General features: G+C 47.5%; 1 protein-coding gene across 3 annotated transcripts; it reads left to right on the forward strand.

Annotated features, from left to right (window-relative positions):
• Positions 1 to 8,766: 8,766 nt before the first annotated feature.
• On the forward strand, positions 8,767 to 15,313 carry PPP1R3B (protein phosphatase 1 regulatory subunit 3B). Of its 3 annotated transcripts, none has more exons than XM_028152586.2 (2): positions 8,767 to 9,021; positions 13,086 to 15,313. In XM_028152586.2, exons 1-2 carry the CDS (start codon positions 8,885 to 8,887, stop codon positions 13,966 to 13,968), a joined length of 1,020 nt encoding a protein of 339 aa, XP_028008387.1. In that variant the 5' UTR covers positions 8,767 to 8,884; the 3' UTR covers positions 13,969 to 15,313. The 3 variants fall into 3 exon arrangements, with proteins under 3 accessions (XP_028008387.1, XP_054576055.1, XP_028008388.1); XM_054720080.1 differs by lacking the exon at positions 8,767 to 9,021 and adding an exon at positions 9,656 to 9,733 and having other exon boundaries at positions 12,867 to 15,313; XM_028152587.2 differs by lacking the exon at positions 8,767 to 9,021 and adding an exon at positions 9,656 to 9,733.
• Positions 15,314 to 15,908: the final 595 nt, after the last annotated feature.

Raw genomic sequence — 15,908 nt, forward strand, 5'->3', positions numbered from 1 at the left:
GTCAATAGGTGTTCACCTTAGAGTTAACTCTTGGTGTTGTATATCGTATGGGTTTAGACAAATGTATAATGACATATTTTCACCATTATAATACTTTACACAGTATTTTCACTGCCTTAAAAATCCTTGTGTTCCACCTATTCATCTCGCCCTGACCCACCCCTGGAAACCACTGACCTTTATACTATCTCCATAGTGTTGCCTTTTCTAGAATGCCATCTAGTTGAAATCATGTAGTATGTAGCCTTTTCATATTCCCTCCTTCCACTTAGCAATATGCATTTAAGGTTCCACTATGTCTTTGCATGGCTTGATAGCTCATTTCTCTTTAGCACTAAGTAATATTCCATTTTTTGGCTGTACCAGTTTATCCATTTACCAACTGAAGGATGTCTTGGTTGCTTCCAAGTTTGGGCAATTATGAATAAAGCTGCTATAAACATCCATATGCAGTTTTTTTTTGTGTGTGTGGACATATGTTTTCAACTCCTTTAGGTAAATACTAAGAAGCGTGATAGGTGGATTGTATGAGGAAACTACGTTTACTTTTGTAAGAAACCATCTTTTTGTGGTGGTAGAAATCAGTAGGATTCTTCTCTGGGGAAGAGTGACAGAAATTGGGAATAAAAGGGACTTCTGTGGTGCAAGTGGATAGATATTATGACAATTTAACAATCTATACACTTAAATTTTGTTTACTTTTCAAAATGCATGCTAGAGTTTACTACAAAAAAATATTATGTGGAAGAACTACCTAAGAAAGCAATAAACTGTGTAGAATAAATGCACATATTTCTAAATAAAATCCTATATAATAAAAGGGTAATATGCAAATCGACCAGTTGGCAGAACAACCAGTCACTATGATGCACACTGACCACCAGAGGGCAGGTGCTCAACACAGGAGCTGCCCATAGGCCCTATCCGGGCCTGCCAGCCATCACCTTGGTCCCTTCCCCGCCCCCCCCCCAACTCCCCATCCCCCGCCGGAAGGCTCCAATTGCCCAATGACAACCAAGGAATGAGGAGTGGATGGCAGCGGGGGGTGGGGCCAGCTGCCAGCAGCTGGGGAAGATGGCCCTGATCGCAGGCCAGGCCTAGGGACCATACCCATGCACAAATTTTGTGCGCTGGGCCTCTAGTTTTCTAAATAAAAAAGAAATAACCTTGCTAACATTTCATCTAAGTCTCTTCTCTGTGTGTGGGTTTCTGTAATTCATAAATAGCACATCGTCTTTTAATCGAAGATATCTTAATTTTTTTTTTGTTTCCTGTAGTAAATGTGTTTCAGAGGTCAGCTCTTTTTCAGTCTTTAGACATAGCCTTTCCCCTTTTTATATAAGTTAAATCTTAGTTGTTGTGTCTGTTCACCTACCCTCAAATGACGGGGTATTTGGCACAGGAGTGATGCCCCTGGAATATTTACCATGTGCTTGATAGTTTACAAATATGTCAGCATTTAAATGTGTGCTTTATTCTCACACACCCCAGCACCTTACACCAGAGAGAAAGGTAGATCTTTTTTCCTAAGTATTGGCTCTTTTAGCCCTAACGAGGTGCTAACAGCTCCTTCCTGTTACAAACGTATCTGAAGAAATTGCCCCATGTAAGCCTTGGGAATCCTGGGTCCTTCCAGAACCGGTCCAGAACTGTCCAAGATTGGAAGGGGATAGAAAAAGGGGTTTCTATAGGTTTGCAGAAAGATACACCCCAGAGAGTGGCTGAATTCCCAGAGCCTGTGAGCTGTGGCATCTGAGGTTTCTACAGGTGGGAGGGGCTTAGATCTGGGACTGCCTGACCTTCACAACAGGCCTGCCAAGGAGACATCACCTGGAACCTGCCTTGAGCAGCAGCTGCGGTGTGTAGTGAGGACCTGACCTCCACAGAGGATGGGCTGTAGGAATAGCAGCATTAAGAGCAGGGACCACAGAGTCCAAGTACAAAGGGCCTGTTCCCAATTTTGAGGGGCTGTGTAAGCCAACTGATACTTAGCTTCTTGCTGCCCTTGGGAAGTGGAGGGTTAGGATCCAGAGCTTACTGTATTTAGAATAATCCAGACATGTAACTTTCACTGCACTTGGGTTTTATGGAACAAGTCATCCTGGTTACACATAAAATGTTCCAGGAAATCTTCAGAGTACCTCCCAGGCAGCCATTAGCATTCCCATTCTACAGATAAGAAAACAGAGGCACACGACTGGGAAGTGATTTTCTCAAGGTCCACAGCTCATTGTGGCAGAGTCAGTATTCAAATCCAGGACCAGCAGATGACCAAGCTCTTAACCACTACATCTCTAGGTCTTGAGAGTTAGGTGAGCCTTCATCTTTCCATGTGTCTTTCTAGGAATTTTAGCAGCAAGTTCAACCAGAAATCTCCACTTTGCAATGTTTCTTCCTCTCCTAACCCAGTGGTCGGCAAACTCATTAGTCAACAGAGCCAAATATCAACAGTACAACGATTGAAATTTCTCTTGAGAGCCAAGTTTTTTAAACTTAAACTTCTTCTAACTCCACTTCTTCAAAATAGACTCGCCCAGGCCGTGGTATTTTGTGGGAGAGCCACACTCAAGGGGTCAAAGAGCTGCATGTGGCTCGCGAGCCGCGGTTTGCCGACCACGGACCCAACCTATGACTTTAGATTGTCCCTTCAAGTTGATGACTTACGCTGATTTATAAGAAAGAGGAATGCTTATTTACTGTTCTTTGAAATGACCAAAGAATTAATAGAGGAAAACAGGAAGGATGACAAATATTGTTGCTAAGGCTTAAGATATGATTATGTCTATTTCCAAGGCTTAGATGAAAACAACGTCAACATTTGGCTTTCCATATTTTATAGTCCTGGCTACCTACCAAGGAAGACTCATACGAATAGTTAGTTTTCAGGTTGTTGTTTTTGGTGAAGAGTAATTTTATAACAAACTTGAGCAGCCTTCACAACAAATGCGCTATTGTCCTCGGCGTTTTATTACGCAGGAGATGAAATGACCACGTGGGACGATGGCTCCCTCCCTGCCCCCTGAGCGTGGTGCCTCCTTGGAAACGCGAGCAAGGCAAGGGGCTGAGAAGGAACATTCTCAACATGTGGTGACTTCCCAGCCTTCACTGCTCCATTTCTAGCTCCCGAACAGCCCGTGGCTCTGTGTGGAGAACTGGTTACCATGAGTTTGGAGAAGGAAGAATGCAGTCTTTAAGTCGTAATTCTCCAGGGGCTATCAAGTGATCATAGGGAAAAGCATGAAGTCAGTCCAGCTTCTGACTCTACATTTCAAAGAAAGCAAGGCGCGATCGAAAATTAAAGTGGCTGGAAAACAGCGTTGGTGCACATTTTAAAATCACGGTACGTAAATACTTCGTTTTGTACCTCATCTCTCAAGTGAGTCATTGTTTTCTTAATACGAATTATATCATCGCCTGTTTCTGAGAGGATGATCCAGGCAGTATTGCAAAGACAGGATGGAATGGGCTGAAGAACAATTGCTGACACAAAACCCCGCAGCGCTTGCTGTAGCTGAGGGATCTGACCCAGGCACGCAGCAGAAACAGCCCAGACCCGGGTCCCAGGCACGCAGCGGCCAAATGGGCTGTCCCAATCCTAAAAGCAGAGGGACATGTTCTCACACAGAAACGTATGCCACTTGTGAATACCTGGAAGCTATCCATTGCATCATATGTATTTAGTTACACATTTAAATGTAATTTATGACCACACCAGTCACGAACAGGGAATAAATGAGCAAAGAATATAAATATATATCCTGGATTCTGCCTAATTCCTGTTAAGCCTGTGGCAAAGTGATACCGCCTCATTCCCAGCCTCTCCACCTTCTCTCTGACCAGCCACCACTTAATACCATTTTAGTCAATAATGTGGGTTATGAAGTCCTCATTTATAACACAAGCTGGCTGTGTACTTTGAGGTTCAACGCTAAAGCAAACGATGAGGAATGCAGCTATTTTCACCCAGGTACAGAATATATGACTCATTAATCAAAATTCTCATATAGCTTTTTTGTCAGAGGAGATATGTAATTTTCCCAAAGTCCACAGGCCAAGACCTTATTAAGATTATTTAACTCTTAATTTTCTCCCATAGTGGGAATGAAAAAGCAATACTGACCTTTCTAAAAACAATTTGGCAATATAAATCAAGAGTTTGAAGAACGTCTGTCTGTATTATGTGGGAAATGGTTATAAAAAATAATCAGGGGTGTGGACATAGATTCAATATAAAGATGTTTATCAAAGTGTATTTACACTAGAGAAAATAATGAAAAAAGATCTAAGTGTCCCACAATAAGAAAATAAAGTATGGTCTCTTTATATGAAGAAATATTACACAGCCATTAAAAAGCATGTCTAGCCCTAGCTGGTTTGACTCAGTGGATAGAGAGTCAGCCTTCAGACTGAAGGGTCTGGGGTTTGATTCCCGCCAAGGGCACATGTCCAGGTTGCAGGCTTGATCCCCAGCAGGGAGCATGCAGGAGGCAGCCAATCAATTATTCCCTCTCATCATTGATGTTTCTATCTCTCTCTTCCTCTCCCTTCCTCTCTGAAATCAATAAATATATATTAAAAAAAAAAGCATGCCTGGCCCTGCTAGTGTGACTCAGTGGTTGAGTGACGACCCATGAACCAGGAGGTTACTGATTTGATTCCCCATCAGGGCACATGCCCTGGTTTCAGGCTTGATCCCCAGTAGGGGGCGTACAGGAGGCAGCTGATCGATGATTCTCATCATTGATGTTTCTATGTCCCCTCTTCCTTTCTCTCTCTCTCTAAAATCAATAAAAACATATTTTTAAAAAGCATGTCTGAAAAATTATACTAATACTAAATTATAATAATACTAAACTGAGAAGCAGTCATTAGTAAAAAATTAAGATATCAAACTTCACATATTCTATGATTGTGATAATCTAATGTTTATGCATAGAATAAATACTGAACGAAAAGACAGTGAATTATATTGGTAGTGATTGCTAGGTGGTGCTGATTCTATTTTCTTCTCCACATTTTTCTGTATTTTCCATAATTTCTACAATGATCTTGTATTAGTTTTATAATCATAAAAATAATAATACCAATGAAAGTTATCATGTCAGGTTTGTACAAAGCTCTGTACAAGGTAAGAAGCTACGGAATAGAAGCTGCTCTGTATGCATAGCTCTTAAAAGAGTGGTCCCCATTATTAAACTCACCCAGGTTCTCAAAAGCCCTCAAGGGTGAGGAAAATGCCCTGATGAGCCCTGGACGTGTAAACCAGTCTAGGTCTTCTCCCAGGCTAAGGACGCATCCTCCATAGTTAGAGGCTTACAGAATAACCTCCGTTAAAGTATGCATCTGCCTAACCCATAAGACATGACCTAGCAAGTCACTTTCAGTCAAATCTGAAAGAGGGGCAGCGGGCCCCAGGTAACACGATGCGCCCAGAACATGTCTGAAGCTCTGACAGGTGCAAACAACTCCGCTCGTCTAAATATAAACCGACTCGGGCAGTTTGGAAAGCCTTTCCCTCTTTCTATTCTCATCGGGCACAAGAATGTTCTCTTTTTTAGTTCTGATCCTTGGTTATTTTTATTTAGATTTGCTCTGCAATACTTTTTATTCAATGAGAAGCGATGTTATAATTCTAAGAATGGAAAAAAACAAAACCATTTTTCTTCCAAAATCTTGGCTGACGGTAGGACCTCGGTTTGGGCTGTCTTTGAAATGTGTTAAGTTGAAAAGGAGATAAGACATGAACAATATTTTTAAAAAACGTTCTGGATGAGTACAAAGCTGATGTTAACACATGCCTACAGAAACGTTGTTTTAATCAGCAGAGTGGAAATTCTTTAGAGGAAGGTAGAGAGCTCAGGCCTTTGCCAATTGCCGCCATGCTCTCTCCATTACCCCTAAACTCTAACTCCCCCTTCAGGATGCTGCTCAGTGGTCACTTCTTCAGGAGCCTTCTCTGGCCTTCCCCACTCCCACCCCCACCTCCACGGTTACACATGCACAGCCTTCTTGCTAGCTCCCAACACACAGAGATTTACCTTCCTACATCGTTATTTAATCACAGAGCTTCTTGAAAGTAAGATATTTTTCATTTTTTCCATCTCTAGCAACCAGATTTACAGTAGTTATTCAATAAAGTGTTGTTGAATGAATGAACAAATGTTCATTCAAACAAAAGAAGGGACTGAAGGAGTCACCAATAAGCCCACATTGAAGGAAGAAAAGACAGTGCTACCACTAATAGACCCGAAAAAGAACAATTTATGGGAAAATAATAATGATTAGACAATGCTAATCTTTTTTATTTATTTGAGGAGGGGATGGTTGCCTTGTTAAATGAAATTAAAACTAAAATGCCAGATATTATCAAAGGAATTTGGTATGCATTGGCTAAAGGGTTGACATTATCCATTTTCATTTTCTTTCTGCTATAAAATGAGAAGGTGAGGCAAGATCTCCATGTGCAAGGGCCAGCCCAGCTGTCAGGTTCTGGGCTCTGGGACTGCAATGCATTCTGCTGGAACAGTCCTCCAGACCTTGCACCCCAGATCCATTCTGATCGCAAATGAAACTGCTCTTTTCAAACTCATAGATGCCACACTCCTACCTACCAAGACTGTGGTGTGCCACAACTAAGTTTAGCCCCACTCTCCTGGTCTGAAATAGTCATCGAAACCACAGGGGAAATTATTACCCATGGTTTCCTAGATCTATGTAAGGAAGACGCTTCCAAACCCTAATGCCGTAAAATTGTATTTACTTGTTCCAACTCCTTCCCAGTTTGGTGCAGATCACCCTTTGCCTGCGTACGTTTTGCAATACCTGTTGGCTCTTTATCTTTGCCCACTCCGTTAACATGCTCACTACGCTCGAGAAACGCAGCCAACCCTTGGCTTAATAAATCTTCAACCCACTCATCAGCTAATAAATGGGGTCTAGAATTGGGAAAGGGAGTATTGCACAGAAGCTTTATTTGCCAACCGCCTACCAACAGCTGATTTCGCAGGTGGTCCTTTATCAGATTTGCCCATTGAAAGAGAAGAAAGAGGACTAAGGATCGCCCTTCAGACAGGGAGACTATGTCTGGGGAAACTCTGTAAGCTGAAGGCCTGTACTGGATTACTGTAACCGACTAGCGTTTTAGTCTTAGATCCCTAGTAAAATTAGCATGTGCTCTTCTATCCCTGAGAGCAGAATTTCCCAAATACCACATTCGACATAATGAATTTTCATAAAGCTAAATATATCCCATGTAAAGGACCTTACTCTGGGATTACATCCTTCCTGCATTCTGTTGTTATTGCTGTTAAAAAGAACTTTAAAATAAATAAATAAAAGGATAGTAACAGAAGATGGTAAGTTGTTTTTTGGTGTTTTTTTTTTTTAAATTCAGTGTCTTTACTTGGCACTTTAAAAAGCTGGCACGCCTCTTTCAGCTTCCAAAAGTCATTAACATTAGAAAACTAGGATTCTCAGCCCTAAAGTGACCAGCTCAAAGCTGACTGATGATAAAGGAGATTATATAAATGACTATATAAATGTAAATTTGTTATTCTCATAGGAGAGGAGGGGCTTTTGGTCCCTTAGAATCTCATCATTCTCTATATCATAGAGATAGATCATGGGAGCCCTGTAGGTCCAGGTCATTTTTTTTTTAATCTTTATTGTTGAAAGTATTACATATGTCCCCTTTTTCACCCCATTGACCTCTTCTAGCCTGTCCCTGCCCCCTGTCCCCTGCCCCGACCTTCACACCCTAATGTCTGTGCCCATGAGTTATGCATATATGCATACAAGTTCTTTGATTGAACTTTTCCCACCCACTCTCCTCCTCCTTTCTCCGTGTCATTTTTATAACAGATTCAAGTCAGGTAATTTCCTCTAAAATATACCTACCTGAGAAACCCTCAACTATATACATGCAGCACTCTGTGAGATGGGTTTAGTCCTTTGCCCCAATATCAACATTATTTTTAAAAAAAAAAAGTACTATATTCCTTTCACAGAAATACCTGGACCATAACAGGCACAAAGCAAGCATCCAAGAATTGTGTTTTTGTTTTGTGGGGTTTTTGTGTGTTTTTTTTTTAAATATATTTTTATTGATCTCAGAGAAAAAGGGAGAGAGAGAAACATCAATGGTGAGAGAGAATCATGGATCGGCTGCCTCCTGCACTCCCCCACACTGCAGAGCGAGTTCGCCTGTGCCCGGACCAGGAATCAAACCATGACCTCCTGGTTCACAGGTCGAAGCTCAACCACTGAACACCAGCTGGGCTCAAGAACTGTTTATCTCGGGATCTGGGAACAACTAACCCAAAGAAATGCCACCTAAATAGCCGGGAAGCACAAGTCTTTTCTCGGGGCTCCCCCGGTCTCCGCAGGTGGCAGGGGAAGTCACGGTCCCCTGAACCCCGCAGCTGAAGTGCAGATGGAGGCGGGCCAGCGGGAACGTATAGAAAGGTCTGCCCCGCTAGGACTGAGCCTGAACGAGGAAACTTCGCAAACCTCCCGTGCCCAGGCCTCCCGCGGTCCTGGGACGCTCTTCTGTAGGAAAGTGCCTCTGCCCCCTGGCGCCTGTCCCCCGGCTTCTGATGGAACAGCGACCCACCGCCTTCCCCGCAGCCCCGTCCCTCCGGGCGCGCCGGCGATCACGTGGCGCAGCGGTGCTCTCCCCGGAGCGCGGCTCCCCGGCCATTGGCCGCCGCCCGCGTCCCGGCACGCCCATTGGCTGCGGGGGGCGTTCACGTGAAAGGGGGTCTGGGATGGCACCCCGAGACGGGAGAGGTGGCCCGAAAGTTAAAGAGAGCGGCGCGGCGGCCGGGAGCCGGAGTCCCGGGTGGCGGGCCGCAGGGAGGCGAGCGGGCTCCTCGCGCGCGGACGGATGCGGCTGCCGGTGGAGGGCACGGACCTGAGTCTCGGCCCCCGCTCCTGCTGTCGCTCCGGCTGCCCCAGCCACCCTGGCACCAATGCGGCCGCGGGCTGGAGCCTCTGCGCCTCGGGGCTGATGAGCTGCACCAGGTACGTCCTTCCACGTCCTGGCGTCCGAGCGCGGGGTCCTGGCGGCGAGGGGCGCGCCGTGGAGACCCTCTTTCGTCCCTGCCGTCTGCACTTTCGCCGTCCAACGTGCAGCTACGCTCCGGGGTGGAGCACTCTAGACGGGCTCCAGGAAGCTGTTGCTTCCACGTGGAGAGGGCAATCCAGGGGCCAGAGGTGGGATGGAACCTGCCCGGACCTACGGTGCGCCCCCGAGGTGCGGTCCCCGGGGCTGGGGCTGGGACTTAGGGTACCCTCGCCCTCTATTGCCCCTGCAGAGTGTCTGCGGAGCTGGGCGATGGGGTCTGGAGCACAAAGAAATGTCGATTCTTCTCTCCCGGGGCCTCGCCTCCCCGTCAAACTCTAGGAAACACACTTTGTAGTCGCTCAGGCCGCCGAGAGAGAGGAGACGTAGAGCGCAGAGAGCGCCGCGTCAACCCTGTCCCCCGGCCGCGGGTCCCCAGACTGGCGCTGTCCTGACCCGGCTGGGCAAGGCGGCCGCGTGGGGGCGCTCGCGCGGCGCGGCTCGGGCCGGGGTTACCCCTCCACCCCGCCCTGGGACAATAGTTTGGGCTCCTCCTCCTTCTCCGGGAACTGAGCGTAGACCGGTGGTGGCGGCCGCCCCTGCCACCTCCCTCAGGGCTCTCCGATGCAGCTCCGAGCGAGCTGGGGAGGGGGCTGCCCCGCGGCCTCAAAGGTAGGTGCCCCGACCGGCGAAGGGAGATCTTCGAGGGGGTGGGGGTGGAGGTGGGTCCGAGAGGGATCCAGGTCATAGTGACCTGTAGAATCTTCCAGCCTGGACGCTCCACTCTTTTGAACACAGAAAAAGGGGTGTGGAGGAGACTCTGCAAAAGAGGAGACAGAGGGCCTAGAAGGATATACTAGAAGATTTGGGGGCCCGTCGTGGCGTTGTTCCCTGCAGAAGGGAAGAAAACTGAGGGAAAGACTTGGACTTGGGAACGTGCAGAGTTGCTAGAAGGTGTGGGAGCCTGTGGTTTGTGTGGCCCGGCCTCCCTGGGAGACCCGAGGTGCAGAGAAGAGAGCGGGAGGGCTCTGAGCTGGGGTGCAGAGGAGAGAGGACAGAAATGGTTCATTTGGCAGCGCTGCCCAGGAGCCAGGAATGAAGGAAGACAGCTGGAGGCCTTCCCACAAACTGGAAGTTGAGGTATTTGGGGAAAGTTAGTGGGAAGAGAAGAACCATCAGGCATTATTGGTAGCCGTGAGTGTCAGAGCCAGAAGGGGCCTCCGAGGAGAAAGCGGGAGCCCAGAGAGGTTGAGTGACCTGCAGCACGTGGCACAGCGAGGTGGACGCATGCCGAGGCCGGGGCTCTGTGTTTCACGTGGGACATTTAGATGGCAGGGACTGTGCCATTTTAACTTATCTCTTTCCTGTAAGATGCTGCCTCACCCACCGATACTCATCTCAAAGATGCTTTGGGTGATAGTGACAGGATAGAATGAATACAAGTGGCGTTTATGGCTGTGAATAAGGGCCCCGTGATCGGAGCACAAAGAGAACGATGTCAACTTTATTCATACTGTGTCAGCCGAACCTTTTGGGAGGGGGTAAAGGAATGCTAAAGGGGTCGATGACTGTGTCTTTTAAAAATTACAACCTGTTGCGACTGCTTACCTAATGTTTTGGTGTTCCTGGGGCGAAGGAAGGGGTATTAGTGGTGCATCCTATTTTTCTGTCTTTACTTATAAAAGTACAAGAGAATGGAAAGGGACATGTCTTGGCCTCAATACCAAAAAAAATAAATAAATAAAAATAAAATTTTTTAAATTACTTACTATAAAAGGCATAACCAGAAAGTCAGTAGGTCAGCTTCCTGGAACTCTGAAGGTCATGGGGTTATTTTCTGTACAAGCCTATAGTTTGCGCAAGAGAAGTCACCATGACGTCTAGCCCTAGGCAGCTTGGGCTGGTGGTGTGTAATTTCCCCCTAGTGGAACAGGGAAAGCCGTGATGCAAAACTGTCCGTGTTCTCTAGTTATTGTGGAGGTTTAGGGTTTGCCCCCGTTGGACCAGGAACACTGAAATCCACCCTTGGGCATGGCCCAGTCAGGCATCTTTTGGAAGCAAAGTGAGTAACGAAAACTTTTTGCTTCCAAAAAGTTTTGGTCGGAGTAACAACTGCTGATGCTCTCGCGATCCTGTCCTGCAATGAACTGGTCTCCAGGTCCTGTGCGCCCTGCTGGGTCACATGTGTGTCTTCTCGGTCTGTTTTCCCCCCTGGCCAGCCTTGGTTGCCCACATTCCCTGGTCTGGGGCAGGGAAAGGGCTGGAGCAGCAGATCAGGGGCCTGAGGTACAGCCGGGTGCATCCTGCGTTGGCACTGATCCTTTCCACGCCACTTGAAGATAAAAATGCCTGTCCAGGTGCCTTCCTTTCAGGGGCGAGGAAACTATTACCTTGCATGTCTCTGGTGCTAGGACTACTTCTGGGTGATGGTCATTCCCGTCACCGTCCATTGGAGAATTCCTGAGCAGACGGTCAGGAAGGCCTACACTAAATCAGCACTTGGGTGATTGATTCTTGGAGAATGTTCCAGTTAATAAAAATTGGAATCTGATCATGTGTGAGGACAGGCAAAGTGGCCGATAGTCACATCGTATGGGATTGAGGCCTCACCTCCAGGGGCGGTCAGACGGAGAGACTGAAGGGGTTCTGGTCCGGGGTTGCTTGTGCAATGCTTCTGGGGCAGTGACCCTTGGGTCAAAAGGTCGTTAACCTCACTTTTGCTTTTCGTGGAAAAAATGTTGCCACACCGATTAGGCTCTAGAAGGTGCCAGGGGAATTGTTTAATTAGCTCTGGCTCTGGCTGGAACCTCGCCTCCCGATCCCCAGCTCTCCTTGTTCTTATAGCTTAGTGGTGAAAGGGATCTCGGGCAAATTTCATTTACACGACTGGGCCCAAACAGTGTAACTTTACCAGATCTTCATTCTCTAACGGATCCCCTTATTTTAGAATTCAGTTTACACAATATCCTGAGAGTTTCCCAACCTTTCTCTAATGAACTGATGGACCGTCTTAGCGTCGTGCAGGAAAGCACGTACGAGGTTGGTTTGCAGGCTAGCTGGCTGGGCAGAGAGGACTTGCAGCTGACCTTGTGCTGACTCAGACAAGGAGGAAGCGGCTGTGGCCCAGGAGGAACTCTCTCCCCCTGCTCATACCCAGGTTGTCAACGGCGGACAGAGGAGGAGGGGCTTTGCCCCGTTCAGGTTTTTATTCTCTCTCTCTCTTCTTTTTTTTTTTTTAAACCAACTACTTGTGTTGAAGTTAAAGCTGAAGGTGTAATTCCAGTACACGCTAACAGTTTTGCAATGGGCCAGGGGAAAACTAAAATGCAAGTACTTTGCAAGTTTTCCTGTTTGTTTGTTTTCATTGAACCCATTGGTCAGCACTCTTAAAAGTCATCTTGCCCAATTGAGTCAGAATTCTCCTTTCCAGAACCATTGCATGGCCATAAGAACAGATAATAGAAAGCAAATGGCCCCTATAATTTTCACTCCTTTGACCTTGTAAGCGAGGAAACAGTAAGACAAACGCCCTTTAAAAATGAATGTTTAGTGGGTGGGTGGGAAGTGATCAACCAAAGAACCTGTATGCATATATGCATGACCCATGGACACAGACAATAGGGTGGTGGAGGCCTGGGGTGGGGGGCTGGGATGGGCTAGAAGGGGTCAGTGGTGGGGAAAAAAGGGGACATATGTAATACTTTCAAGAATAAAGATTTAAAAATAATAAAATAAATGTTTAGATAGCTACATGATGGCTATTAGTGATTGTCTTATTTTTCTCTGAACGTGTGTGTTCCTCCAGTTGGTCATCGCTAAGTGCCTGCTGCATCCTAGGGAGGTCTGTCATTCTTTTGGAAAATGGGATCGAACCCGTTATGTCTCTGGCTTCCTCATTTTCTGTCACTTTGATGAATCTGGACCACACTTGAGTTAATACTGAACGGCAGCCGTGTGGACAGAGATGGAAAAAAGCAACGTCCGTCTGATCTCATTGCTGTTTCTTTCTTTCCCCCTCTGCCAGCGTCCTAGCCTGTTCCTCTAACCCCATGATGGCGGTGGACATCGAGTGCCGATACAGCTGCATGGCCCCTTCCTTGCGCCGAGAGCGGTTCGCCTTCAAGATCTCACCAAAGCCAAGCAAACCTCTGAGGCCTTGTATTCAGCTGAGCAGCAAGAAGGAAGCCAGCGGAGTGGTGGCCCCAACCGTCCCGGAGAAAAAGGTGAAAAAGCGAGTGTCCTTCGCAGACAACCAGGGCCTGGCCCTGACAATGGTCAAAGTGTTCTCGGAATTTGATGACCCGTTAGATATTCCGTTCAACATCACTGAGCTCCTAGACAACATCGTGAGTCTGACGACAGCAGAGAGCGAGAGCTTTGTGCTGGATTTTTCTCAGCCTTCGGCAGATTACTTAGACTTTAGAAACCGGCTGCAGACCGACCGCGTCTGCCTGGAGAACTGCGTGCTGAAGGACAGAGCGGTCGCCGGCACCGTGAAGGTGCAGAACCTGGCGTTTGAGAAGACGGTGAAGATCAGGATGACCTTCGACACCTGGAAAAGCTTCACAGACTTCCCCTGCTGCTATGTGAAGGACACTTACTCCAGTTCAGACAGGGACACGTTCTCCTTTGACATCCGCCTGCCTGAGAAAATCCAGTCTTACGAAAGAATGGAGTTCGCCGTGTGTTATGAGTGCAACGGGCAGACGTACTGGGACAGCAACAAAGGCAAAAACTATCGCATCACCCGGGCGGAATTGAAGTCCACTCAGGGCCCGGCCGAGTCACGAAATGGACCCGATCTGGGCATCTCCTTTGACCAGTTCGGAAGCCCTCGGTGCTCCTACGGTCTGTTCCCGGAGTGGCCCAGTTACCTAGGGTACGAAAAGCTGGGGCCCTACTATTAGTGGCCACGGGTGACGGAGCCCCGCTGAGTGGGTGCAGACGAGCCCCGCTGCAGTCACCGTGGGACGGAGATGGAAAGCCAAGAGAATAGCCGAACTGCCGTCAGGCACACTTTCCGAAAAGAAAGGATCCTATTCACTTCTTCCTCCAACCAGCAAGTCCGGCCCGGCTCAGACCACAGAACCAGTTTCACGCTCAGAGTGGCCGCGGTGTGCCGGTCTGCTTGGCACCCGTGGCAGCCACACGGGACGATGGTGCCAGAGAGGGTCTGCACAGGAGCCAGGCCTGCAGGCAGTGCTGGCGAGGCTAGAGGATGGTGGCTTCCTAACGATGCGACGCGGAGGGTGCCCGGGCTGTGTGGAGGAGCGGCTGAGGACAGTCAGTCACTTGGATGTCACTCCCTCCCCAGCCACCTTCTGGCCCCTTGCCGCTCTCTGGCGTCTCTCCACCCAGCCAGGCCTTCCTACCTCTTGCTGCTGTCTCACGTCTACGCGTTCCTCACATTGTGCCTCCGTGCCTTTTTTTTTTTTGGTGTTTTTCTTCGACAGTTCATCTGATGTTCAGGAAACGATAATAAAGGCAGATCGGCCTGGGAGACAGGCATTTCCTCTTGCTGGGCCCCGGGTGTATTTCCAGCGGAGAGCAGCCTGCCGGTGATCCAGAGGAACTGGCGTCCGGGCAGCGGTGCGGATTGCCGGCTCAGGACCGGCAGGACAGCCGCGAGTGGGACACGTTTCGCTTCTCCTCTTGGCTTTTGGGGGAGCTTTCTAAGCACTCAGACTTACCCGGAGTCACCAGGAGGCTCACTTCCAAGGGGTGTTTCAACTTGCTCGGCTGGTTGGCAGGCGTCTCGTTCTTTATACCAGGATTTTAGATCGCCCTTTCTGGAGACTCATCTTTTACACTGTGTTCAGGACATTGGGATTGGCAGATCCAATATATCCTCAGAGCCTTCCGAAAACGTTTGCTTTTATTTTGACTGTGATTTTCAGGACCCGGGACATGTTACAGGCACCCAGGGACTTTGATTTGGGTGTCCTTATTTATGCGAAAGAGGCAGAGGAGGAAAACCTAAGTTCTCCTATGTTTGCCAGCTCTGCAATAGCAGACATCAATTGTTCTCCACCATGTCGGACAAAAGAATTAAAAATCTGGTGGGTCATGTGGTTGTGAGACTCCTGGAACTTTCACTGTCAGATGGATCCCCAGATCCTGTGATTATTTGGGGGCAAGCCTGGTTTGGACTTGGGGGTGTTTAAAATATTTTTACATGTGTATTTGTAGAAGGTTTGGGGTTTTTCTGTTTTTGTTTGTTTTTGTTTTTGGAGATTAAATGACTGTCTCGTTCTCCTTTTGCCTGATTTACTAAAGTGAGGTTTTCCTGAGGGAGGCAGGAAGTGGGGTGCACAGCTACTGGACTCTGCAGGCAGAGAGTCTCCTTCCGTTTGCATTTTCCAAAATCCATCAGGAAACACCTCCCAGCTTCTTCGTAGATCCTGTCGGGTGTCGGGCAGGTACGGAGTGTCTTGGCTCCTGGAGTTTGGTGGGTGTTTTTTTTTTTTTTTTTCCTTTGGACTTTAAAATGTTTTAACTTTTTAAACGCTCTTTAAGTTGTGTTTGATGTAATTCTTATTCCGAAAACTGGCTGTTACTAGTCTGCAATCGCGTGCCTTATTGTTTATGCCTCTCCCAGGTGGGCAGCACTGAGGGATGCCATGATAATGTAATTTATGGGAAAATCACATTTACCTACGCTGAAATGGGGCAGAGCTGTGTTTGATCCAAGCATATCTTACATCAGGTACACAGAGAGCACTTTGTGTTACAAATCTGGTGGTCAGAGCTATTAAGAGTGCAAATCTAAATTGAATAGGAGCAAAATTTTGATTTTGTTTTAAGAAGTCTCTCCCCCCCCCCCCTCCATTTCAGGAAAGGTACAAGG

The sequence above is a fragment of the Eptesicus fuscus genome, chromosome 8 (genome assembly GCF_027574615.1).
Source record: "Eptesicus fuscus isolate TK198812 chromosome 8, DD_ASM_mEF_20220401, whole genome shotgun sequence".
Lineage (NCBI taxonomy): Eukaryota > Metazoa > Chordata > Mammalia > Chiroptera > Vespertilionidae > Eptesicus > Eptesicus fuscus.

Bases quoted from the DNA above. Each gene is read 5' to 3' on its own strand.
- PPP1R3B (XM_028152586.2), top strand. From the start codon at position 8,885: ATGCGGCTGCCGGTGGAGGGCACGGACCTGAGTCTCGGCCCCCGCTCC. The intron at 9,022-13,085 runs GTACGTCCTTCC...CCCCTCTGCCAG, and splicing joins GGGCTGATGAGCTGCACCAG to CGTCCTAGCCTGTTCCTCTA.